Genomic DNA, 27,060 nt, shown 5'->3' on the forward strand with positions numbered 1-27,060 from the left:
GATTGCTATTTCACAAGCTTAATTTGCTAATACGGCGTAACTTATTCCTGCATAGTGTCCCTTTAATATTTCACTTTACCTGCAAGTGCATAATAAATGAAAAGAATGTGAATCTTCAAGGAGGATGTGCTCCTATTCTATGCAGATTTGTGTGCTTGATCCTACTGCTCAACTTTCTTTTTCTTTTTTTTCCAGCTCTACACATTGGTGCTGTACACCCTTGTCTGCCATGCAAAAACGTTTTCTTGTTTTTTTTATGATACTGGTTGCCTTGTCAGTTATTTTATTTTCACATTTTCTCTAAAATGCCACATCTTACTCTGATAGACATTTAATGAAATTCCCTTTGTCAGCTTGCCCCCAAAGCTACCATTTCATTCAAAAAGCTCCTCCAAGAAGAGGCTAAACCTATTTTCAATCTAATAAACCTCTAAAATCTTATTGTCCACATCAAAATGCAACTAGTATATGCTTATCATGAATATTTTATGCAATTTTCATATTTTATATATATGTATATATATAGTCCTGCCAGATGTGACTAAGTTACATTGAGGTTCAATTCCATCATCTCTTAGCATTAAACAAACGTTTTGAGGTTCTTGACTGCCTGGCATTCTGGGTTGGGTTTGGCATCTCAGTTTTCACACCAGGATGTTGCCACACAACTAGAGACAGTACTGCACAGACTGTGTACTCTGTAGCCATTTTTTATTTAAGACTTTTTTTCATTCATTTCCCTTCATCTCAAGTCCATACTGTGCCGTTTTCTATTTCAGTCTCGTGCTACTGTCTCGGACAGAGCTGCATTCATTTCCCTGATCTAGTACAGCACATTGCATACAAGCATGGGCGGTTATTCTTAGGCGATCACTTTCAGAGATACTATCACTTATGCGAGATTGTGTGAGTTGACACTGGACGCATCGGAGTACATGGTGGAAAGCATCACTGACGCCTTCCAAAGATAATGAACGACGCATTTGGTACCGAGTCAAGCAAATTTTCGGGAAAATGTCATCTCCGAATGTGATGGCCTGGCAAAACTGCCGCTGGGTTAGTTTTCAGCGTCGTTCAATGCGTGACAAAAACAATAGCCATCTTTGTTCCCAAAGTAGTACATTAAATTTATTAGGACATAGGTATGTACAAAGCACAACACATGAAAATATATTTTAAAAGCATGGAATCTCACAAGTGTACTTCCATGTCTCTGCCCACTTGGGGGAGAGGTGACGTATGCCAAACTGATGTCGCATGTTTATACAATGCAAGGAGCAAAAGAAAAAACAAGGGGGGGGGGGGAGCCGAGAGAAACAGGACATAGATGAAGCAATGTTACCAAAACAGGAAAGACCCCCAAGATGTACAGGCATTTTATTTTTTGTGAAGATGAAGCTAAAAGAAAAACACATCCTTGTGAAGCACACACATATCTTAAGTGTCCCTCCCACTGCTTCTTTGTAGGACGACGTCTTTCATTTAAGTAAACCACAATGAAAATGCTTTTTTTTTTGTGACTTGAGATACATAGTGCACACAACTGTATAGTACAGCATTGGTTCACATTTTCTTATGTTCTGATGTCATTGGCTAATATGTACAATAATGTAAACTGGAAGGATCACTGTGTGTGTTCTGGCCACCCCTCAGCCGCCAAGAGGGTCCCAAATGCTTGAAGAGGACTCTGGCTTTTCTTAGAGGTCTACAGGTGAACTAACCAAGAATTTTTAGATTTGCAAGCTTCATTTCAATTGCATGCTGTCACGCAAGTTCAGAAATAATTGGAGCTTGCAACCGCAAAGACGAGGCAGAAATCCACTGAAAGCCGCTCGGAGAACACAGACACATGGAACTATGGTCTTCCCATAGCAATAAAGAATTTCCAGGAAAAAAATAAAAGCTCCTTTTTCAGCTCCAATAACGCCAGAGTCCTCTGCCATGTTGGGCCCAATACCGCCCTGTGCACTCATAAAAGAGGCATGTGCAAATAATTCTTCTGAGCTTATGTACAATGTGGTTTGTGTAAAGTGGTTGCTACTAGAATTTATTTGCTTTATGCATTCTTTATATAAACTCTGCAACAGACTCGTCCTCAAACTCAACAACATTCTCACACGGAGACTTTCACTTCAAAAAAAAAGTCTCAAGCACTTTCCTGTCGGCACTTCACTTCAAAGCACTTTCCACCTTTTCTTCCGAAGGCTGTGGATTGTATCCAGCAATCGGGGGACGGCATGTGATGGCATTTCCAAAACACTTGGGTCTGTACGCGGCACCTTCAACAAACATGCATGTCACAGCTATGCTACATGTTGCTCTTTGCCTAAATTAGACGATTCTGCCTTTTTTTTCTTACCCCTCCACTGCGTTCCTGAGTGAAGAGACACAGTGAAGTGGATACGTGGAGCTGATAATTGCGATTTTGATTCCCTTGAAACAACACCATACTGGTCAGCAAGTAGTGGCCAGGCACCTAGCACGACAACAAAGTGGAGCAGGAAACAAACAAAGGACACATCCAGAAACATCGGCACAAAGAGGGGATCACGAGACACAAATCTGTTCCAAGAGCAGACAGACGTGGTGAGCTCAGGCCTTCTGAGGAACAATAGCAACAAACATGCGACGATTCCTCTGGTGCCAAGTGCTTTTGTTCTGCCCAATGAATGCTAAGAGTGCTCCCATCAGCAGTGCCATCTGCTCTGATGTGCAAATGTGAGCCTCAAAACAATGCCATGGCTAGGGGTCGCTTCTGCTGCACTTGTAAAAACTGCAGGCACACTGTTCTTGCACTACTAGCATTGGAGCTGCCTCGTTTGGTCAGTGACACTATGAGCATACAGTATGAGCAGAATGTTGCTGGGTTTCCAATTGTGTCCTTTCATTCAAACTCAAACAAAGTAAAGGATTTCTAACTAGTCTGTGTTACATTTTGATTGTGTAGCGATTCAAATGTAATGCTGTGATAACACGTTTGTTGACTTCCTCTTGTCCAAGCAATGGACAATACCCGACTAAACTGACAGCTCCAATGACAAGGCAACCATGGCCCATCTGTATCTAAACCCTGGTAAAAGAAGCTCTTGCTGAGGTCTGCACCCACAAGGAAAACACCATTCTGTGTCCACATAAACTGTGATAGGTAGTATATCTCTTATATAGTATCTCTCTGTACCTCTCTCTGTCAATAATAGCTTTGTGATATCTCTGAAACATGGATTCCTGTCCACCAGTAGGCCACTACAGGCAGTGGATGTTGCATCCAAGAAGAAAAAAAGGAAAAAAAAAAGCACAGGTACTCCTTCCTCCGCAGGCAAAGCCAGCAGCCCCGACCAAGACCGCATATAGTGACTGCCAAGGCCAGCACAAAGTTCCAAGCAGCAGCTATCAGAAGGGCTTGCAGCACCATTTGGGACTTGTGGTCGTTGGGGCGGGTCCTGTAGGCCCGCAGTGCCGCGGAACCACTCTCACTAGTCACAATGTTATGTCCATTGTCTCTGTCATCGTGGAGTGGCCTCCGCATCTACACAGATGTCTTCTATTTTTGCACCGGAATCCCGCTCCAGCAGGTTTGGGCCAGGAAGGGAGGGGGAGGGATTGTTATCTTGTGGAGAGAGGGTTGCCGGCAGAGACTCTCCTCATCACAGACACATAGCATGGGGTCCCAGATTCTGCACTTGCAGGGTGTTGGCGCCACCCAGTCACGCCCCAGAGCAGTCGATCTCCACTATGTCTTTGGGTACATCGACAAACTGGTAGACCAAACGCTGTCCATCCACCTTGGCCAGGATGCCACGTTGGTAGTAGTACCTGTAGAAGAGCGGAAACGATATGGTCAGGACTATGCAGCATAACAATGCTGTGCAAGCACGTACAGCAGCTGAAATTCCTTGCATGACTGACGGCTCCCAAGTCTTCAGATAATGGAGTCGTGCAGAACTAGCACAAATGCACTGAATTGTGACATACTCAACTTTAGCAAAGCTTGTGATAATGTTGGTTGACAGCGCTCAAAACTAAACAACCTGATTACCACACTGATGAACCTACAAGACTACCAAGACCACAACAAAAAAATATAATGTACAGTGTCTCTGGCAACTTTACGCATGAAACTCCATCGTGTCTGGCACTGAAGCCAAGGGGAGCACCAGAACTACGAGTCCCGCTTGGAGAATTTGGTCACTACGTGGTACTTTCTTTAGCCATATGGTGAGTTAAAGGTCTTTCATGGCAACTATGATGTGATCACTTTTATACAGAATGTGTATAAACGCGAATTGTAGCCCACTGATACCATTTGTGGATGTAACACTCTACATTTGTGGATGTAGTACTTGCATATCAACCTTATTCTCACTTAAATGACAACAGTACATTTAAGCCAAAATCACTTTTCTGACAACACAAAAGATTTCAGTGATGTGATGTTCTAGACTTCAGATTCGGGTTGCAGATATAAGTCTGCACAATCTCCTTAGAATGGAGCTGCAAATCAGCACCTGCCTCCATGTTTCATGTTAGTGTTTCTGACTGGTGCGACAATTCAAAAGGTGAATGTCTGCCTCCCTAGCTACACTGCAGAAGCTACTGACCTGAGCGCCCGTCCCATGGTCTCGTAGTTCATGTCGGGCTTGTTCTTGTGCAGGCCCCAGAGGCGGGAGACAGCCTTGGAGTCGACCAGCTTGAAGACACCCTTCTCACGGTGGGTCCACTTGATGTAGCGGGGGCAGTATTCACGATCCTGCAGCAGCTTCAGCAGGAATTCCCACAGGTACGTGGTCGATCCCTCGCGGCTCTTGCGCTGCTGCTTCAGAGAAGATGAGGACGAGGAGGAAGCCAAGCCACTCAGGGGGCCCCCTGCATCGTGCAGCATTGCTTTTGGTTTCCTTCCTGCACCAAGGAAGCGCGAACTTGTCTCAGTCACTTCCGCCACAGACAAACCACGATTGAGCGTGCACCTAAGTACAGTTTGTTGAACACATACATGCTTAAACCTAGCAAGTTGAAACAGTCAGATCATTTGTAAGTTTTTGAGTAAAAGGTATTCGATTAATGTACAACACTGAAAGTGCATCTATAAAGTGCAAACAGTGTACATTAAGTCTTCAGCTGTCTCCATGAGTTTATTCATTGGTGACTGAGCCAAAAGAGTTGGAAGCGCAGGACTCCTGTCACTTTGCTCCTCAGTTACCTCTCGCTAAGTGTTTGGTAAGAAAAGTGCTTCTAAAAAAAAAAAAAAGCTCACTTCAACTGTGTGACCAAACATAGGAGCCATATTATCAATCTTCTTGCTGTCAGAATCACTGAGAATCAATTTGCCGAACCAGAAGAAGTAAATCTGGTTAAGCTGAATATATGCTCCCGCAATAGTAATCTAATCAGCATTCAGTAGAAAATGGGGAACAGGGGAGAGAGAAGGCTGCAAAAGTTCTATTACCTTTCTTTTTGGTGGGTGGCTGGAAAGAGAGGTCCTCAACAAAGTATCCCATGTCCTCGTTGGGTGTGTGGGCGGTGATAACTGAGGTGGGGATGCCTGACGGGTGGAGCAAGCCTGCACGCTGGGTCAGGGCCAAGGGCAGACCAGGGTGCTGAGCTACAGGTGTGGGGTACGCGAGGGTGTGGCTTGGGCTCTTGAGTGCTGCTGCCTCAAGGTAGCTGGCCTGGGTACTGCCCCCATGAGGCACTACTGAGCCGAGAGAACCTCCCGGCCGGTAGTGCGCTTGCGGGGGGTACAGGTGCTGCAGTTCGGCATCTGCAGGCACACACGAGAACAAACTTAATTTTTCTGATGAAACTGCACAGTAAGTATGAGGTTTGTACGTGAGCAGCGGTACAGAATAAGCAGCCATAATGTGTCTAGTGCCATCTACACAATTAGTCACAAAAGTCCTCATGTCTGTGATTTGCTACAGCCTATATGTACCATTTGGTGCAAATTGTGTGTCTCTTTCCATCATATGTTGGTGGTGCAGTGGCCATACTGTTGATGCTGAGTTCTTTAGTAGCTCTGTTTCACTTCCAATATATTTCTGGGTTTTGCGAGTCTCACATGCAGACAATTTTATTGTTGACTCGTTCAATGGTAGAAATATTCTAGCATGACAACTTTAGAACAGAGCATAAACAGAGAACAAAATAGAACGCAGTTGCGAAGCGTGTTAACTGTTGATCGGAACGACAGGCGCAAATTCGTCTGCTTTCGTTGCTGTGGCAGGACTTCGGAACATCTGGCTTTGTCATGATGCTGCTGCCTCTAGCGGATCAATTCGAGAACATAAATGTTAACTACCGAGAAACTCGGAGTACTTCTAGTGGCAGACACACTCCCCAGATCAAATCCTGGAGCTCGCGCATGAGCTAACCGCCGTCCAAAGAGGACCCCGGCGACACCGTCGCGGCAAGCAACTCCAAACACCGCCCCCGTTCTGGGGAGGAGGCGGGGGAAAAAAGGAAATAAAAAAGCGTAAGTAAAGCGACATGCGGCGGCCGCTTCCGGCGGAGTTGTCCCCGGGCTGCGTGGCTCTGTTGCCATAGTAACCCCGTTACGAATCGAGCGCGCAGGGTTCAAAGGCCCGGGTTGCCATGCAACGCTTTGGGCAACCAGACAGCCGGCCCAGAGAGGAAAGGAGGGAGACTGGGCTTCCTCCGCGAAAGCGTTGCCGGTCCCAAGAGCAGAATTCCGGCACGTCTTCAAAAGGAAATCAAAGAGTTTCCTGTGCACACACGCGGAGAACGTGCGAGACGGTTGAAAGCGAGAGCAAGAGCGAACGGGAGTTCACAAAAAAGGAAGGGGCGAGATGGGGGTGGGGGGATAAAAATGAAGAAAAGGAACGAATGAAACGGTGACTAACGTCATGGCAGCGACAGGAGCTCTGGAAACTAATATGAACTGGACTTCAGCCTCGTAGACTATGCTATCACTATGGACAGCTCACAACCGACTTCTACGCCGGAGATAATTTCGCACATCGCAAGAACGGTCAGTTTTCGCGGCAACGGGCTATACTGGACAGGATCTCGCGTTGAAAAGAGGTGAAATAGGAATTCGGGAACTTCAAATACCACACACGAGCGCTGCCCTGATTACCACGCTAGCCTCCACTTCGCGACACGAAACGTAGCAGACGACAGAAGACCGCCGACGGCAACTGCGTTTTCAAGCGGCTCCGCACGGCGGCGCTGTACGTCTGAAGCGCAGCAGCTCCGGTTAACCTTGAAAGGTGTGTTGACTCCGGCAGTGCAGGTGTAGAGGGGGAGAACGCCGATGACGTCAGCCCGCCGGAAGAGCTCGCACAATGGCAGACAGACACCCGGAGTGCCTTTCTCTCTCCCTCTCTTCTTTTCTTTTTGAAGCAGGCTCTGCCGCTAGCTGCTTCTCGGCCTACGCGGCTTCTGTCGTTGGCTCTCTTTCAAGAGTACCTCCTCCATAGCGTAGCGATTTGCCCTGTTTTCGAAACATGGCAGTGTTGCTACTGCCGTTCACGTGTTCCGGCTTCAGCTCCCTCGCCTCGAGAAAAGCAATACGCAATCACTTTGACAAACTGCTTTGGGACGAGGCGCTTCGCACATTAAACGCGTTGTCGAGGCTGAACGCTCAAGGCAGCTTCGTGACTTCCTTCTTTTTCGTAAATACTAAATACAGGCGGCAGTATCGCAAGAAACAATCACGCAGCGACTACGTGGCCGTATTCCTCAATTGGTTTCTTCAAACCACCAGGAAAAGATGCGCTCTAAGTCTGTTGAGAGCCGCTTCGCAAATCGAAAGGCTTGTTCTTATTTGCTTTTTATTTCTGCCTTAGGCACTTAGGCCATATAGTCAACTTCATGTTAATACATGCTGTGTTCATGAATTCATTTTCGGAACTGCCTGCCAGTGAGGAGCCGCACGTAATAATAATCGTAGCAGCGGACAACGTATGAGATCCTCTAAGTTATTGCGCGCCTGAATAACTTGAATACAGTCGATCATGATATCTTGCCCATTCTCATCGCGCGGCGTGCGTCACGGCCACAGCCACGACGACACCCCCACACACCGGGCGGAAGTGATGACCAGTTGCGAAGCAGACTCGTTACGCAACCCGTGCGTAGACAGGGGAACGGGTCACACAACAAGAAAAAAAAAATTTCTCCTTGCTCGAAGACTACTCCCTCCACTACGCTCCCTCCCCCCTCCCGAAGGCAGGAGATGCCGGCAGAAAGATCCTCTCCTTTCCCCGAAAGAGCGGCGATCGACGGAGGAACATGAAGCGTAGCGGACCCAGAGAAGGCGCCCCTTGTGTGCCTGCTGGCAAGGGGGGAAGGGAGGTGCGGAGGGGTAGGTGCGCTTTCCCCGTCTTCGCTTTTTCCTCCCTGGTGCCACTGACCCGCTAACCTTGAAGCCTGAGAAACGCCAGGCAGGGGGGCGAAAAATACCGCCGCCTCGCCAGTGCGCCTTTCAGAAAGAGGAAGCTGGCTGAGCTGGTCCTCCCGCTCGAGGGGACGGATCGCGGAGCTGGGGGGGAGCCGACACACCACTTCAATTTCCGCCCAGGCGGCTCCGGGAAGGCCCGATGTGACATGACTGCTTGGCTCGCCGAGAGGAGGATCGCGACCGGCAGCTCCAGCTAATGTTCAGCCATCTAGTAACAACGCCGTGCGCTGGCGCATGCGCGTAAGATATACATACCGGGGAAAAGGAAACGACTTCCTGCTTTCGCATCACTGACAATCGGCATCTTGTCGGGGCATAAAGAGCAGTTTATGAAACGTAGGGTAGAGATTCTGCTGATGGATTTCCGCAACCCGACGGCGTCGAAAGCGAGCACGCGGGACCGTGGCGCCATTGCGCAAAAAAAAAAAAAAGCCCACGCAGGGTACGTTAGCCAATGTGCTAGCGAAGCGGTGCAGTCAGCCGCAGAGAACGGGAGCACTTTCGCCCGCTCTTTTGCAGCGAAGCTCCGCTCTCGCGGCGGCGGCGGCTCAGGCGCGCGCACGTCGTCGTCGTAGTCGCCGGCGAGCGAGCGAGGCGACGGTGGAGGAGGAAAGGGGAGCCCAAAAAAAGGAAACGCGCCGCCGGTTCAACGACTCCGGCTCGCGCCAAGGTCAGCCCAAGAGCGCCACGCCCGACGAGCCATCTTCACCTGCGCGCTCGCGGCGCCCGTTGGTGGGCGACCGTTTCCGTCACGTGCTCTTCTGCCAATCGAGATGATCGCCGCTGCTGCGCCATGTAACAACGTCCGCTCTCGCCGCCTTGTCGCCGCCGGCAGGCACCCTTTCTCGCCGCCACCATCAGTTCTTTTCTCCATCCCCGCGTGGTGTCATCGCGACACTCTCCGCTCCGCGCCGTCATGGCTGACAGACAGATAGTGGGCGGCTCGAATGCGGTTGCTTTCGGACACCGCGAAGAGGGGGGCAAGCAAAAACAACAAAGAAAGCCAGTCAGAAACACACAACTCCATTCCAAGCGAAGCGAGCGCGAGTAGCGACGCCGGATACAGCCACAGTGGACTTCGCGCCCTGGGAGGAAGCCGGAAGGCAAACAGACGTTCGCCGCTATCAGCCACAATCTGCGACGCCCCGGACTGGCGACCCTTCTCGCGCTGTAGGCCCTCGAAAGCTAGCACAGCTAACACGCTCAGTTTACAGGAGACAATCGCGGAAGTAGCGAGCTTCCTGTTGACGAACGCAAGAACTTTGTAGGGCTCAAACCCAACGGCGCTCGAGAGAGCGCTGGTCGCTAGTGCTCGGGTTATAGTCTTTCGCGAAGCGGCCAGCAAAATCGTTCCAGAAAGGGCTTCACGTTTGTGCGCGTTCCTGGCGCAAACAGCTGTCAGAAGCAGCGCGCTCCCTCCCTGTGCTAGCACGTATAAACCGGCGAGCCGGACGTAGGCAGGTAGCTACGCATCCACAATCCGCTGGCTTCTTTGGCCAACGCGCAGGACGAAGACCGGTGTCTAAACATAGGCTAGTCGATCGGAACCGGCTATGTTCAATCGTTTCATAAGACAGGTGCCGGGCAAGCGACCCCACAAAGACGTCTGTTACGCAACAGCTAGCGCCCGCTCTAGTGAGCGAGTTTGCGCCAGTGGGTCACTTGGGGACGAGCGAGGCCGTTTTTCTTTGCCTGCTCTCACCGCCGGCGGTTGGCTTCCCATGAGCTAACAAAGGCTCGGTCGCATCGAAAAGGAAAGCTCGGAGAAATCCATCCTTCCTTCCCCTTTACGCAACGCTCTCAGTTCACAACTAACGACTCCCCTCTACCTCTCATTGTCGCGCACGAATTTTTTTTCTTGCGCACGGAGCGGCGGAAACGGCGGCCGCTCTCGGCCCAGTGGCAGAACCAATTACACAATGGCAGCGGCCCTCGTACCGCGTTTTTCATTTTTACCTTGCCTCCTCTTACGTATGCACACGTAATACAAGTTCCGTTCTCTTCAATGCATAGGCTTGCCGAAGACCGAGCGCGAGAGAAAGAGAGAGGAAGAAAAAAACATATACGAAAAGGGACGAAGAAGCAGTCAGTCAGAGTGCCGGTTCCCTGGACAGCTTTGGCTCTTTTCGTTTCTTTAAACCGCCGAGAAACCCCGACTGGGAAGAAGTGGGGAACGGTGGCAACCCGGATACACACACACTGGTTAGGCCTACTTTTCTTTCGCTCGCTCAGTAGGACGGGGTCCCTCTTCCTGCATAGCTTCTTGGGAGGGGCCCCCGCGGAGATCGGCTCCCCGAACCCTCCTGTGCACCCCCGTGCCCTCCAAATCGTAGCCCCGCTAGGGTGGAAACCGAGTTCCGCTTCCTCCCAGGCGCAACAGCTGAGCTTGACCTTGAAATGCGCCGGGGCCAAACAAGGGCGCGGGCAGGGACCGCAACCGCGTGGTTCCATGCCTTTTCCCGGTCGGGGGTCACCACAAAGCAGCGTCGACGTCCACGCCGAGAGGAACGGAACAGTGGCTTCGCGATTGTACGCTCTCTTTTCCCGTGCATTCTCCGTGAGCGGCACCATTTTTGCGCGTCTAGAAACGGTGCTTTCTTTCTCTCTCTCTCTCTCTTCCTCTTTTATTTAGATTGTGATACCGTCTGCGCACGGAACCAGAGAGAACGTTTCGGGACTTCTCCGGATTTAAAAGAAAACGACATGTTTCCACAGGGTTCTGTTCATTTCCAATAACAGTTTGTACGAAGTACTAAAGGTACAAGAGCAGGGAATGCATATTATCCGACGTACTGTAGGCTTTTCGCAGCCTGTGCTCGCCGCTACGCATTATGGCACTGTTATTTCCGTTGTAATGAATCGATATGCGGTTACCGACTGAAGCTGCAAGCCCCGTTTCACGAATTTCCGCCCTAAATATAGCTAGCTTTTAGCACGGTGTGCAAAATACACGCCGCAAATACGTCCAGCGTCGCTTCACGTGGCAACGTAAAGGTTCTCTTTTCTCTCTCTCTCTCTTTTCTCTCTCTCTCTCTCTCTCTCCCGGAGCGGCTATGTGGCGCCCGATCGTCCAAGGTTGTTTTAACAATCGAGTGCCACCATCGTTCCTTCGCCGATCGGCTTCCATTGAGGCCACGCCGTCTCTCTTAACTGACTGACAAGAGAAAACTTTGTGGAACTCGACATGTCCACAACAGCAACCCCAGGTGCTTAAAACCGGCGTTTACAAGGCGAATGCAACGTGACAACGTGCGAAGATTGGTGATATATACTATATAGGCGACAGCCAACGCAGTGCAGCTGTGCGTCGATGGCTCATGACGCCACGTTGCGAGCTGAAAGAAGCGCTCCAAGCAGTTTGGCCTTAGCATAACCAAGGCCGCCGCCGTTGCGGCTTCGTTTTCGGCTCGCCGGGGCTAGAAGATGCGGCCGCTCGAAAAAGGAAACCACGCCGTGACCCACTTGAATCGTCGGGTCGCCCCGTGACACACTTTCGAGAGTAGCAGTCCGCCGTACACGCCGGCTCTTACGCCCTGTTTCGTAACGGGAAACGCTCTCGGCACGGCTGGCGCGTCTTCCCTGTCTGGGCGCCTTCTAATTGGGTCAGCAGCAGCGTACGCCCCCGCTACATACTGACCGCCCGGCGACCACATGTAATATCCGAAACTGTCACATGCATCACACCTGCTTCTAGCGGACGAACAACTAGCGTACGGAGGGGATGCTTGCAGCATACGAAAAGCAGACGAGCAACTACGTCGAATGAGTGCTTGCAGCAGACGAGCAGGGACTGCTTCGAGCAGACAACACGTCGAATTCATTAAGCAGCTTATCTATACCGAAGGAGTGCTCCGAGAGGCGCTATATACGTTTGCTTTGAGGTGTTGTTTTGAAAATTCGGCAAGGCCAAGGTGACTTACATGTTGGAGGCCGGTTGCTGTAGTGCTGAGATGCGTGAGGTGTAACGCCGGTCTGGCAGTATGGGGGGATATAGCCCAGTCCGCTCGGGCTTGGAGATTCAGGAGTCAGCGGGGGTGGAACTGCAGATACAAAGCAAGCCGATCGCGGCCACTCAAATCTAGCTCCGCCCGCCGTACAATGACACCTGCCCAATTAAATAGAAGAAGCGCTACCAGCTAAGCATAGCCCTCGACCAGTCTACAGTGGCTCGACGCGAAATCAACTATCATGACGGCATAACCGCACGTTTTAGCACTACTCACTCAGACGTGAGACGGACATTACACTTTGATTGCGGCGAATGAATCCAGGGAATTGACTAGTAGATCTGGTCGTGTGATGGTCCCTTCATTCCTTACAAAGTCAGCTTAATAAAGGGAAAAATCAGACATCCACCCGTTCGTAGCTACGAACGGGTGGATGTCTGATTTTCCCCTTTATTAGGTACTTCTCTCTACCTTGCGGGTTTCCGCACAACTAACAAGTCAGCTACTGCGTCAAATACCCGATAACTAGGAGACGCCAACTCACCAGGGGTGCTTTGTAACCGCGCCTTGGACTCGTCATTGCTGAGCGTACCGCTGCTGCTGTCCACGTCCGACACTCCGCTGTCGGCAGGACTTGGGGGAAGGGAGCCTGTAAAGAGAGAAGAGGCGTACGTCAGCGATGAGCTCCGGGGTCTGTGTAAGGGCTCGTTGTTGCCTTCTCTCGGCGTTCGCATGACACGTCTACGATTTCGCACCATGCCTAACATGCGTTCACTGTCACTCAAGTACAACTTTCAGTTCGACTAACTAACTGAGCTAAGTGATTCAAAATCATACAGAGAAATGTATACGCGTTCAACACTTGAGAAATATCTTTGTCAAGGCGACTTCGAAAGCAATTCAAGTGCTCACAGAAGCTTAAACTTGAAACTAAGACCTGTAGGTTTTTCAATCTTCAATTGACAGATATCTCCGTTAGGCCTCAAATCTGACCAATATGTTTCCCCATACAGCAGTGGTGTAGAAGTTAAGTTGTGTTGAATACTATAACGAAACACACAGCTTTTGTCGCACCCTTTCATTTCTTTTGAGGAAAATCTCTGCATTTCGGATGAAAAAGACTTTACAGCATGAATGACCATGTTCAGCTAGCAATTCCCGATATAAACTGCCTCTCTCTCTCTCTCGATGCAAACGAAATTCAGCTGTACAGAAAGAAGCCCACCTGAGCTGCTGCATGAGACAGCCGGATTGCAAAGGGTGGACAGCGCCGAGTAAGTGGGCTGCTGATGCTGGAGAATGTTTTGCAGCAGCGTCTTGGAATCTCTTCCCGGGCTACACCGCTGGAGGGTACGTTCGCAGCGAGACAGCAGGCTTGGCCGAACATCCTGGGGGCTAGTGTCCACTGCGCACCACAAAGGAAGGGAGACTTCGCTCAGCGACAGATCTCTCACCTAGTACACCAGTGTGTGAGCAACAACAACAGTATGTTCACGAGTTTCTGCCATGACAAATCAGACTAAGTGTTTCAACAAGTATGCACCGCCAGTAAAGCGCTGTCAAAGAAAAAAAAAGGAGAGAGAAAGAAAAATCGTACACGCATAATCAAGCGAGTCTCAGCCGCATGCGGGCGCATGTGAGATTACCGAAACAATGAAACGAGGTTATATTAAACACGTGGTCTTACACTCGAGGCGAACGAGGAATGCAGAAAGAAGGAAAACACGCGATGAGGACTAAGGTAGGACTACAGCATTCGACCAGCCCGGGACGAAGTGTTTGCCGCTAACCCACCCAAGCAAACCCCGCCATGCTGAGGTGGATTGATGTTTAAGCATACCTCTGCAAGCATACATATGCACGCGCATATTAAGTGCCACATACGCGAGGCACGCACGTGCACGTGATCATGCCGGTACGACGGGTACGTGCGTGTGATATCCTTAGCTCTCGCTACGCCCCGCACCAGCGATTTCAGATCACAGAGCCGTGACCTTTACACGGGTCCACGTGGCGCGAGTGAAGCCCGCTTACTACTACTACTACTTCCGGCACGCGTTTTGCTAACCTGAAATTTGCATACAACTCAGCGCGGACCGGTTTTTCGTTCCAAACTGCGACCTCTAACAATGCGATCTTTGTTATAATTTTTTTTACACCCAGCGCTTTCTTTGCTTCTCCTCCAAAGTTAAGCGTTCGTCGTCGTTCCCTCGCATGGATTCCCCAGAATGGATGTGCCATTGTGACGTAGGCAGACATCGCCTTCGTCATCGTGACGCACACAGCTACAAGCGATGAGGCTGTGCACGTGTCTTCAGCAACTGCTGCTAGCTAACTAAAACAAGCTTCTCATCATTTAGATTGCAACGGCGCGTTGGATGAGCGTGTGCTTTTTGTTTTTCTTTCTCCCCCCCTTCCCGCCATTCCTTTTTTTTTGTGTGTGTGTGTATATATGTTCTATCTCGAGGTGTAGTAGGGCGCCGTGGCAGCATGCCGGGCCTCACGGAGCAACTGGACTATGTCTTCAATGGTTACATAACAGATGGCTCATTCAAAGTCCTGTCGAATGGGCCGCTTCCAATTAGGATTTCGATGGCTAGGGTGAAAAGTATGAACATTTCTTTGCAACTAGGATTGTGACTGGAGTGTGCTAGTCAAGATAATACGCTGAATTGTTTTATTCATTCACCGTCGGCAATTCTTTGCAATCAACGTAATAGGATAAATCGTGAATCAAAACCGCTCTTATCAATAAATCAGCCTTCGATACTTAGCTTCGCGACAAGGAAAAAGCACGCTCTCGGGCGGCCGTAAATATCCGACGTACTCTGGGAGGACAGCGGGACTTGTCACAGACGTGCCTTCCTACACTGCAGCCCTATCTCCCGGAAAAGCGAATAAAGAGAAGAAAAAAAAAGAATGAAAAGAATAGTGTCGACGTAGCGCTTAACTGCGCTTCGAACGCGCCGAAACACACGCGCAGCAGCAGGCAAGCCTTAGATGAGGCGTCGTAAATCAACGAGTTAGGCGTCTGCTCGCACGCCACTACGCAACTCGCATAAATCGATGGCAAACGACTCGCGCCAGTAAAAGGACTCATTATCTTGTCATCGTCACATTCCGGCTCGGTTAAAACTGCGGCTGTCTGGAAAGAAAGCGAGGCGGGGGTGGAGGTCGTCCCGTTTTTGCCGTTTGCCGCTCCGCGAGTCCAATATCTCGGACAAGGATCGGTACGTCGGCGCGATACGTAAGGGAAGCGTATGACGTTCGGCGATATCGCAGAACGCGGATGTTTGTTGTGTACGCGCCAGGGCGTACAGAGAAAGAGAGGGAGAGTTGTCGACGGCGAGTGAAATCATCGCGAACTGCCACGTCCATTCTGGCCGCTCATCAATAGAGTCGGCAAGAGGGCGCGCGCTCAATGACGGCTTCTTCCAAACGGGATTATTCCAGGTTTTGAAAACACACACTCTCGGGACAAACGGGGCGGACGGATGGGCGGTCGGTCTCTACTTGCGCAAGCAGTCGCCGGAGAAAGCAGCAGCTCTGCGCCCCAGCGCGCGTGCTCTGTGGCAGAGCGCGAGGGGAGGGGGAGAGAGAGCAGTGGGAGAGAGAGCAGTGGGAGAAGGGAGCGGGGAGGCGGCGACGTTAAGAGAAAGGAAAAGCGCGGATAAAGCGGTCGCCAAGTGGGGAGGGTGGAAGCGGCGCACTTCCGTGACGCAGAATCAAGGACAGCCGGGGTATTCTGGGCGCCGGGGTCTTCGAACTCGGCCAGCGAGACCTTGAAAAGCGCCGCCCCGCGGACGGCGCGCGAATCGAAGCCGCGCTCCGCTCCATCCCGGACGGGCGGCGGCGGCTGCTGCTGCTGCGCGAGCGGCGGCGCAGACTTCCGCCAGCAGCGCGCGCAACTCCGATAGCGGCGGCGACACCTGCTGACCCAGTGACGGGCCGCCGTTGCTGACGCTGCGACTTGCCGCAGGCGTTTGCAAACACCTCCGTAACCGCAGTCCCTCTAAATCGCAGCAGTTCCGAAAAAAATTAAACGCCGGTTTCTCGACATCCCGTTTGTTACGAATTTCTGGCAGCTAGCAGGAAGGAGTACGCGTCATCGCCCCGGAGCACGAAGCATGCCGGCAGTTGAAGTGTACATGAATCATTCGGTGGTCTTTATTTCACTTGCTCTACATAGCTGCCTGGCAGATCGCAGATAAATAATTAAAGCGAGGGTTAGTCGCGTGTATTTCGGGTGCAATCAAAGGAACACGATGCGCAGCAAAGCTGCCGCCAAATTGCTTGAGCACCGGACTAATGCTGCTGCTGCTACGTGTGCTGCAACGCAACTTTATCGCTCAGTAGCTCCCTCGCTGCTGTGTTGCATAAGCAGCACTGTCGACGCACTTGTGAAAGCAGCTGCAACAAAGCACGCGCTCCGCCCCGAAGTCTGTCTATTCATAAATTCGAAGCGGCGCAGCGCGTGATCCCAGGGAGACGGAGACCGCGCGGCTTCCGCGTTTCCTCGATTGCGCCTGCTACTGCGTGTAACGTACGTACACCGTCTGCGCGAAGCAGACTATCGCAAAGGCGCGATGTTGAAGGTACGTATGAATTCCGGAAGCACTTTCCTCGGAGAAACTCTACAGACCCTTTGCTTGGAGCAGTTTGCTCTATAGGAACCAGATGGCGCGCCGCACGTTGCCTCGGCGAAAGCGCACGAATACGACACCATTACCGCGTCTGCCCTGCTACCAGCTGCTACTGTGCGATCAGCAATCGGAAATGCAGCTGGGTGTTCGCTGGCGCACTGCCCTCCATTCATGCTGCAAAACTTGGAACGGCAGAGGGAAAACGTGTGCAGTAAGTAGTCGGCTGCAAAAATAGTGCCTGGTGTATGAAAGAACGGAATGAATCTGTGTGACCAAGTTCGTGGACTGCTATACATAAGGATGGTCTGTGTTTCCGGCTCTTCGTAATGCAAGGCTTTTTCCGAGGACGAAACATTTCACTCATTCGCCAGCGTTGAATCGCTAACCTCCAAAGAAAAGGCTTCAACCCCAGAACGTCAGCAGGACTGAGTACCGCTCGTTACACAGTGACACTAGGAGTAGCGCCGCTTTTTGGCATAGCAAGTTTATCGCTCGTTATATAAACACATCCACTCCAAGTGACACGGAAATTTACGCCCACTCTTATCTCCAATGTATCAATAATGAGCGGGCTCGCTGTTGAATCAATGCGCCGACGCACGGGAGACGGCGACTGCACCAACACACGAATGTTCGGAGCTGAATGTGACGGTTCCGCAGAGTAAGCGAGTGACCAGCGATAATACGTATTTGCTACAAGATTTTACAAAGTACAGAACATCTAAGTTCCGAACCCTTGTACGCAGCGAGAACGAAGACATCCCAACTGAGCACACGCGCGAGCGATTAAGCGAAGAATAAACAGATAGTAACCGCGTCATGGGACTTATCTGAGTCAGAATCATGACAAGATGCCCAGCTTCAAAGTGTTAGCCAAATAAGGAACGAAGAGAAAAACAACACTGGTCCTAATTTAATTTACACGCCGAATGTTTCGACAGCTTGGAATACATTTCCAGTCCCGTTTTTAGTACAAGCACCGTATACTACACCTCACCGTATACTGCTTGCGCCGCTTGGGTGAGGCGTAATTACCTCCGAAAGCGCTTACATGTATGTCCTCTTAAGCTGTGGCCAAAACTTCATGTCGTCCACCCAGTCACCGTCTACTGTTCGCGCCGAAACAGAGGTTTACTGAGCCGCACAAGCATCATGCACATCCATAGTAAACACGGAGGCAAGCAACGGACGCGTCATCACGTGATCAAACATGGCGGCGCCCACGGTATTGCCGCCAAAACCACCTATTGGCACTTACGCACTCGCATGTAACCCAGAGCGAATAAATCCACAGCTGCCGCTGAATGCGCAAGTAAGAGAATTCCTGTGCGAAGGATCAATCATTACAGGTGTGACAAGATGGCGCCAACCTTCTGCATCCATTAACTGCACGATACCTCCCTGCGCAAGAACGCCGACTCTGCTTGTCCAACACTAAAGCGGGTCGCGCGGTGCCAATGCAGGCAGCTAATACTACTACTACTACTACTACTACTACTAATAATAATAATAATAATAATAATAATAATAATAATAATAATAATAATAACAGCACGTTGTTGAGCGTGTTCTAAACGACCTGGTATAAACAGCAACAGCACCTTTAGCGGCAACGCCGTTTCGAGGTGTTTTTTTCGCAACACTCCGCTTCCGGTAGGATGCAAATGATTCACGACTCGTCGGTGTGCCAACCGTTTCGCGGGTGCGCGTACGTATACGCGTTACTCTCCGTTTCTATTACATGCCGTTACGGCGCGAAGTAAGGCAAAGCGTTATTCTCCGCATGGCTGGAAAGCGGCTTACGCTTCGCACGATACGCGACCAGCCTATTTCCTTACGCAATCCTAGCGCGTGCACAGGGAACATGTTTTGGTCGGGACGTGCAACGAAGTCAGGTGCTCAAAGGAAATGGCGCTAATGCTTGTCGCGTAAGCAACGAAACCGTCAACGTAGCGTGGCGCTCGGCTAAGCCGCGGTGCGGACGCTACCGTGCCGCGCGGCTCAGCAAGAACGAGGCCGTCGGCAGAGCGCGGAAGGAGAAACAAAAATGTGGCGCAACACGCGCGCTGCAGGAAAGACGAACGCGAAGATGCCTGGCCCGCCGCCGCCGCCGCCGAACTTGGCCCCAATTTCGAGCCGGAAACAAAAAAGGAGGCGGACGTTGGAGAGACAAGCAAGAGGGGGGGGGGGGGGGGCCTACTTTCGGGAAGCCGAACGAGGACCGCCGCCACCGCCGAGTTTGCGGCAGCGCCAACGAGCCATGACCTAGATGCGCTGCCGCCGAGGAGGCCTCCACCCCACCTTCCCACCCGGAGGCGACCGGGGGGGGGATGCAGGGGGGTCGCGGAGGGCGACAGGGAAAGTAGCCTGCGCCCCCTCTCTCATCTCCGTAGCCAGGCCTCCCTCGAGGCGCGCCACCTTCTCTGCCGTCGTTTCCACGGCCGCGCCGTAACGCTGAGGTAACGGCGGTCCCATTCCGACTGGACAATGCGCAAGGGCCTGACAGCCTCACTTTGCTCTTTTGCCGATAAGCCCAACTTCGAAATTCGACAGCAAATACGGGAAATCTGCTGTCACGCGACGATGATGGATTTAAGTGTGCCGATGGATTTGAGTGTGCGTACGTGTTGCACCAGTGGTCCAACATCTTGAAAGCAATAATGCAAGAAAGTTGGTCTCCTTCCGTCTACGGGCACTCTATGCCGCTATGCCCGCAGCTTCGGGCCACATATTTTCCAACTAAATTTTGTAACCGAACCAGCATTCGCCCTTGCTCGGTGTTAGTCGCTACCGCCCGACTGACAGTGGAAAATAAATCGCCCGTTCGGTGCGTGTTGCGAACATCGCGAACTAATAAGACAGGAGGAGCAGCGTGGCTCATAACTGGACGCGACAGAGCAGTTCTGACGGCGGCCGTCCCACATTTCTCTGTCGACGTGGGTGCTAAATACGAACAAAAAGCCCTGGGACTCTTCCGCGCCGGCGAGAGCAGACCCAGTTCCGCCGACAGGCGTGACCCAGATGCCTGGTCTAAGTGCCGCCGCCGTGGGCCGGCGGCGTATGCACCGCACAGAGCAGGGCGGTAGAAGTTGCCGCGCGCGGCACACTCCGTCGTCCGGCCTCGTTCCGAAAAAGACCGCTGCGGCGATGGAGTTAGTCGCCCGCGGCAACGGACACTGCGCGCAGCTCGAGGCGCGGCCGCATCACACATCAGTTACCGGGATATGAGGTGCGCGCGAGAAGAAACCATTTCCGGCGACGTGAGGCGGGCAGCGCATCAAACATTCCTCGACGAGTTGGCTACGTGACGAAACAAAAGCCCCCGTGTCACAGTGGCCGATGGAGAAAGGAAACCTACCGCGGAGGAAGGAGAGGAGGCAAGCCGCTGGCTGGGAAGAGAGAACGGTGCGCAACGCCGTTGGGAGGCGCGCAAGTGAGAGAGAGAGAATAAAAAAAAAAGCGCTGAGGCAGGGAGGCGTGCGGCTCTCCGGGCGCAAATCGAGGTCAAGGCGTGCGTCACGTGACCGGGTGAACGCTCGCGCCCAAGGTCCGCTCTTCCGCGCGGCGGAGGCAACCCCTGCGATGGCGCGCGCGCCTGCAGCGCTCTTCCGGCTCGCGGAGGGCCGCAACGATTTTTCCTGCGCCGATTTCGAACAGGAATGTTGGTTCTGCTCGCTGCCGCGCGCGCTACTTGCTGCTCGCTCTGTCTAGTTTCTGGCGAGTCATTCTTCAGTTAACTATAGCCACAAATTGTTCAAGTGAATTTACGTGCGCCTTACTGACTGCACCAAGCGTTGACACCAGCAGGCGCAATAGTTCGCCGCCTTCCCACTGTTCGGAATAAATGCAAACTTCAAACGGAACAAGGAACTGTAAACAACTTTAGAAGAAAGCGAGACGTAGAATTACTAACGCCACATATGCGTTCTTTCCGCAGTTTACTTATCATTCACTACGAACACAAATAATAAAATAACCAGGACTCGCCACGAGCGTCGAGTCTGTGAAACAACTTGTTTGTCCGCGCGAGCACAGCATACCACGGTGGAAACGCGACGGCAGCCTCAGGAAGAACGGGCGATTACACTGAATACCGGCAGATACCAGTAGAAGAAAGCGACACTGCGTGCAGGAGAGTATGGGACGAATGCAACGTCCCAAAGCGACGCGAGAAGCGAGCTCGCTTGCAAGCAAGCCAGCAAGCAAGCGAGACCCTGCGTAACGAGAAATGCGATGCGGTTTCCGCATGCGATAGCTCTCGCGAGTGCGGTGGCACTTGGCGGCGACAGACGTAGTATGTAGTATACGCCGCGTCCACTGTTCGCCCGGCGTCGACGCGTGTTTGCCCCCGCGTCGCGTCTAAATTTGGGCTTTTCCTATTTCCCGCTTACGCGCCGCGCGCGTGCGCTTTGCTTGGCGGAAAAACCTTGGGGTGTCCGGCGGGGCCACTCGAGGGCTGAGCGGCAGGCAGGACGCCGCCGCGGGTTCCGCGAAACGCGGGCGGCGACACGGTTCCTGTTTACGACAAAGCGCGCGCGCGCCCTTATCGTCGCCACCCGATTTCCAGTCGCCTCCTCGTCGGCGCTCAGCGTACCAACACTTGGGGAGGGGAGAGTGGGCGGAACGTTCTTGCGGCGTAGCGTCGCAACGACGGATTACGGGCACCTCGAAGCGAACCGGGGCACGCAATTCGGCACCCGCGGCCGACGCCCGTTTCTGCCGCCAGTTATCCGCTTGGCTGGCGAAAGCGATCGCGCTCAAACCTGCCGGAAGACGCAGCGCGAGATAGTGTTGTTATAGGATGAATACGCGGTCCTTGTGCTGCGTCTTTCGAGCGGTTCCGCGACGCCGTACACCAAAACTCGCCCGGGTGACTACAGTGAACACGTTGAAACATCGAAAGGCCTGTCTCCAGAGCCCGCACAGGGTAACGCGCAGACACAGCAGTAGTACCAGCCAGTCAAGCTTGTGGCCAAATTATTTTGATTACATTATGTTGACAGAATCACGGACAGCCTGCGGCTTGGCACCGTGCGCATGATAGGCGTCGTTGCTTTCCCGCACGGCAACTGTTGACACTCGACTACAGAAACGCCGCAGGGAGCAGAAGGGAAAGAGGGAGATGAATGTCAGGTTCGTGGATCGAGGGTGCACGCGTTCACCGTTTACCAAGTGTAATATAAAGCCGTTTCTTGGCCTTCCACATGCTCAAATCGGACAGCTAGAGCCGCGCCGCCGAGGCAGGAAATCTCGTGTTCTTGGGATCTGGTGGCACCATCAGGGCCCAATCCCGGACGGCGGCAGCAGCCCTGGCTCAGAGCCGCGGTCATCAGGGAAGCGCACGCTGCTGCCGCTGGCCTTGGAACACGCACGCTTCCCGGTGCGCCGACAACGAAAACAGCCGCTCAAAACTTCCTGTTTCGCCTGCCCCGATGAGTCGCGCGCCGCTGACGCAGCCGCCGCCGCGCGCACCTACGCTACGCCGCAGAGAGCGACTCTTTCCGCCGCTCCTCGGGTGCCGCCCTCCTCGCACGCGTGCCTTCGGGTTCCCTCTCCCCCACGCGAGAAGGCGGGCCAACGCGGCACGCCAAGTGGCAATGGTGCGAGAAACAGAAGCGTGCGCTCGGTGCCATTGCAGGTGCACGCAACTGAAGACGATCCTCTCATGCTCGGCAGCTTGCGCGCTATGAATCCCCCTTGCACGCGCTGCACCAAACAAGGCGCCAGTCGAGGCGAAGTCGAAACCAAGATGGGCGCCAGGCAGCCATTGCGAGTACCACGTCCCCAGTTTCAACCATTGGCCGAATGTCGGTACTGCTGCGCACAAGGCATTGATGTCTCTTCCGTTGCTTTGACATGTCAGCAAGGTTGCTGGACGCCCCGGAAGCCTAGTTCTCGCTATTCGTGAGCGAAGCGGCCAGCTGGCCTCAATACGGCCAGCACGACGCCGGAGAGGTTTTAAAACGCTATCGCGCTGCCCAACAGGAGTCCGCACAAACAGCGTGCCTGTCAAGCAAGCCTCGTCGCCTCGAGCGCTAAACGACCCGGAAAAGTATGCGTGGCCACAGACGCATCGTGGGGCCAGTACTAGAACAGCTTTGTTTCAGGTTTCCTTCGATGACGCATATTTGGCTGCAGTCAGTCAATCCGAAAGCAGCGTGGTTGTCGAGCAAATCGTGGAGATTTTTCGCTGTTCGCCGTATTGGACAATGAGCGGCGGACGAAACGGGCAGGGAGTGCAGGCTGCCCCTGGAAACAGCCAGCGTCGGTGGCAACGGGAAAGCCCTGGCAACCGGGGAACTCCCCCGATCGATATATGGGCATTGACACTTGGCCAGGGCGGCTGCGCGCATGCCCCGTCTACAGATTCCACGAATTCGCCCGCTCTTCCCTCCCTCCACGGCCGCTTGGGGAAGCGCCGCGCCCTTTTACCGCGGAAGAGCACCAGCGTCACCGGAAAAGCCTCCACGACCCAAGGCCAACGTTCAAGCGGCGCGCCGAATCCGACAATTTCGGGAGCATCTCGTCAACGTAGAGGGGCAAGAAGACGCGAACTCTTCGACACAAGCAAAAACGGACACGTCGGGGAAGGAAGGCCCCGCCAGATTTCTCGAGCACAAAGCCGGAAATGGAAGTCTCCAATCTCCGAAGGGGCGCATGGTTCCACGCAAGATAGCGGGTGACCGCCCCATGCCGGCCGTGCCGCGAGACGAAACGGCTTCCATTGCCCAGTTTCCGCCCAACTGAGATAGACACTGGCTTGCCGCTGGAAGGTAAAACAGTGGGTGGGCGAGCGGGAGCAGCACACTCTCCACGTGAATTATTTCTTGCTCCCGGCATTAAGCTCTCTCTCTCTCTCCAGAGAGGACTCGAGACCCGTCACAGCGGGCCCGCTGCACAGCCCGGAGCCGGCAACACTCGCGCGGTGGCAGCAGTGCGTGACACCGGAACCTGTACGCCGAGATCGGCGCGCGGTATATAAGCGTGGCTACGGCGTTCTCCGAAGCAGGAAATGGCGCTCCCCTTCCGGCGACGGCATTGCGGACTTCCGGCCAGTCGTCCGTCATGCGTGACCCGCCAGTCACGTCACTTAGACCAAAATAAGAACAACGGAATGAAACAATGTCGTTCGCTATCCTGCCGGTGCAACGGCACATCCTGAAACCGCCGAGTTGAATTGCCACAGCGCTGCGTTACCACTTCGCCATCGCTGCGATCGACATCGCGACAGACGCCGCTAGGAACCCAATCCACCGAGTTCCACAAGCGCTGTACGTGGCGCACATTCGACACTAAGAAAAAAAAAGAAAAGAACGAAAAGAAGATCACCATGTCCTGGAAAGCCCGTATGTATAGAAGGCCGTGCCTGTTCGTGAACAAGGGGCTGTTTACAAGGGCATCCCTCCGGTTCCACTTCGCGACCCGGGACGGAGAGGAGAAGGCTTAAACCTCGGCCTTGCCCGATTTTCGCCGTCGAAAAAAGAAGGAAGAAGGGAGGGGGCAGAGGCCTGCCTCTCTTCATTCAAGGTCCGACCTCTTTTACTTCGGCGAAGGTCGGGCGACGGAGAAAAGGATTGACCCAGAAAAAGGCGGCGGTCGGTTCTCTCCACCACCGCCGCGAGTGGCAGCGAATTTCCGACAACACGCGAAGGGCAAAAGGGGGAAGGGGGGGGAAGTGCTTCTTCCTTTCCGAGGTAGCGGCGCAGAAGCTTGGGAAAATGTGGCTCGACCTTGACAAAGCGCCGGGATCCCGAAAGGAGCAGAGGGGTGCCCGGGCGATGAAGGGGCACGACGCCGCCCGTTATGTCACGTTGATCAGAGCACCCCCCCCCCTCTCCCCCATCCCCGTCTCTCCGACAGACCTGCGGAAGCACGATCGGTGCACGCCGGCAGGATAAACGCCACGCACTCCGGTACTCCGAAGAACGCGTCACCTAATGGAACGCTCCCGAGCAAGCGGCACGGTTTTCCGGAACGGACGCGACTGCGTGGGCTTCCAGGCATGTCGCAAATAAAGACGGGCAGCCCTTTTCTACGCAACAGGCCCGGTTTCCGAGTGTATACGGCCAGAGACAAAAGTTTCGCAAGCGGTAGATAGCTGTTACGGGTTCTCCAGGAACTTTTCGATGTGTCCTTCCTTACGCCGTGCTAGAAGATTATCACAACCGTGGAGCCATGGTTATACGGCCGAAATATTGACTGTCTAGCTTCAGGGAGAGCTTTTCCCGCGAATGTCGTATTTGGGCCGGCTAGCGACCCTCTGGTTGGGGCTTGGAAAGATCCCGCTGGGTGGTCCTTTGTGTTCCAACAAGACTGGCAGTTTGGGCGGGGATACAAAACAAAGCAAATAAGCAAGGGCAATAGCGTAACGTGCTCTTGCGTCTTCTATCTTGTTTGACGGTGCTCCTTCCGATGTGTATAAGTTTAGTTTTCCTTCTGTTCTTGTTACTAGGGCAACCATGCTTGTCTCGACTCGTAGGACGGATGAGAAAGATGCTGCGCCTCCGGCCCGAAACAAGGCCACCAAACTGTAGTGACCTGCCGCTTACGTCACGTTCTTCTATAAATAGCCAGACATACGCAAGAACACAGGTTCCAAGAGTGCAGTGATATTCAAATGTGCACGTCATGTGGTAACATGCGACGCCGCTGAGCCAGTCGCGGAGCGTCCTGGCCTACCTTCGAGGCGGAAATCTGTACCAAGCGGGGTAGACACAGCGGCACTACTGCACCCCTCGCACAGCGAGCGGCCAGACGCGCCCCTTGGCTGCTCTAGCGAGGCAGGCATGGCCGACCCGGTTTCTTCGCTGGCTCGGCGACAAAGAGGCCCAAGTGGGTCAGTGAGGCCTCTTCCGATGGGAGGCCCAGCCAGCTCTCTCTCCGTCGTGGGGGCCGCCAAAGGGGCAGCGAGATCCGTACGCCGGGCTCCGAGAAAGCTGCAGCCATCCTCTTTTCAGGAGAGCTTCGCTGGCTTCCCGTAGCACAAGACGCGTATTCAGCCGGTGCGCGTTGTTTTTCGTCCTCGTTTCAGTGAGCAGGTATACCGGGCTTTTCTTTGTTGGCGCTTCGTGACGAGACGGCCTCGGTCGCGCGAATGACGGTAGACGAGCACATATATGCCTTTCTGCTTTTGTAAGGGACTTGAGAAAACAAGTGGGGCACACCTCAGTGAATACTTCTCGTCATGTTAAACAGTAGAACCTTGTCCCTTTGTTGCGGTGCTGAAAGTGACGCCGTTTAACAAGATGTCCCAACCAGCCCGAAAGAGTGGGAGAAAAACACTTTTTTGTAAAATTGATTTATCTCGACCACCGCTGACTTTGTTTCGTCTTCCCTTGGAACATGTTCCGTGACTCTAATAAACCGCTTTCTGCACGCACCTTCGTGAGCTGCCGAACTTCACGTCTTCCTCTTGACCTCGACTAGAGTATCGTCTGTCCGCGTTCTCGCACCTTTTCGTAGTACCCGTCTTATTCCCACAACATTAATCGCTCCCCGTTACATCGCTCGTTGAGTCGTCTCTAGCTTCCTCTAAATGTATTTCTTGTCTTCCATGTTTTGACCACGCAGACTAGTACTCGTAGATCATATAGTTTTTTTAAGGATCTCGCGAAGTCCGTTTGACCGGCCTTCGTCGCCGTGGTTCCCCAACCGTCACAAGGAGCACCTATACGTTTCCCTAGTTGTCCCCCACGTGGGGACTTTCTTGTCTTCCATGTTTCGACCACGTAGGCTAGTACTCATAGATTATATACTTTTTTTTAAGGATCTCGCGAAGTCCGTTTGACCGGCCTTCGTCGCCGTGGTTCCCCAACCGTCACAAGGAGCACCTATACGTTTCCCTAGTTGTCCCCCACGTGGGGACTTTCTTGTCTTCCATGTTTCGACCACGTAGGCTAGTACTCATAGATTATATACTTTTTTTAAGGATCTCGCGAAGTCCGTTTGACCGGCCTTCGTCGCCGTGGTTCCCCAACCGTCACAAGGAGCACCTATACGTTTCCCTAGTTGTCCCCCACGTGGGGACTTTCTTGTCTTCCATGTTTCGACC

The 27,060-nt window shown here is 52.8% G+C and overlaps 1 protein-coding gene across 4 annotated transcripts in view; it reads right to left on the minus strand.

The window, feature by feature from the left end:
• Positions 1-1,102: 1,102 nt before the first annotated feature.
• Eip74EF (Ecdysone-induced protein E74) overlaps positions 1,103-27,060 on the minus strand; it is a 280,976-nt gene continuing 255,018 nt past the window's right edge. For all 4 annotated transcript variants that reach the window (XM_065433127.2, XM_065433120.2, XM_065433128.2 and 1 more), the window contains 6 exons: positions 13,592-13,771; positions 12,911-13,015; positions 12,340-12,459; positions 5,444-5,758; positions 4,599-4,896; positions 1,103-3,813 (listed from right to left, as the gene is read on the minus strand). In XM_065433127.2, coding sequence (XP_065289199.1) covers positions 3,705-3,813; positions 4,599-4,896; positions 5,444-5,758; positions 12,340-12,459; positions 12,911-13,015; positions 13,592-13,771 — 1,127 coding nt within the window. In that variant the 3' untranslated portion in view covers positions 1,103-3,704. The remainder of the gene's footprint in view (positions 3,814-4,598; positions 4,897-5,443; positions 5,759-12,339; positions 12,460-12,910; positions 13,016-13,591; positions 13,772-27,060) is intronic.

Source organism: Dermacentor albipictus, chromosome 3 (genome assembly GCF_038994185.2).
Source record: "Dermacentor albipictus isolate Rhodes 1998 colony chromosome 3, USDA_Dalb.pri_finalv2, whole genome shotgun sequence".
NCBI classification, from domain to species: Eukaryota; Metazoa; Arthropoda; class Arachnida; order Ixodida; family Ixodidae; genus Dermacentor; species Dermacentor albipictus.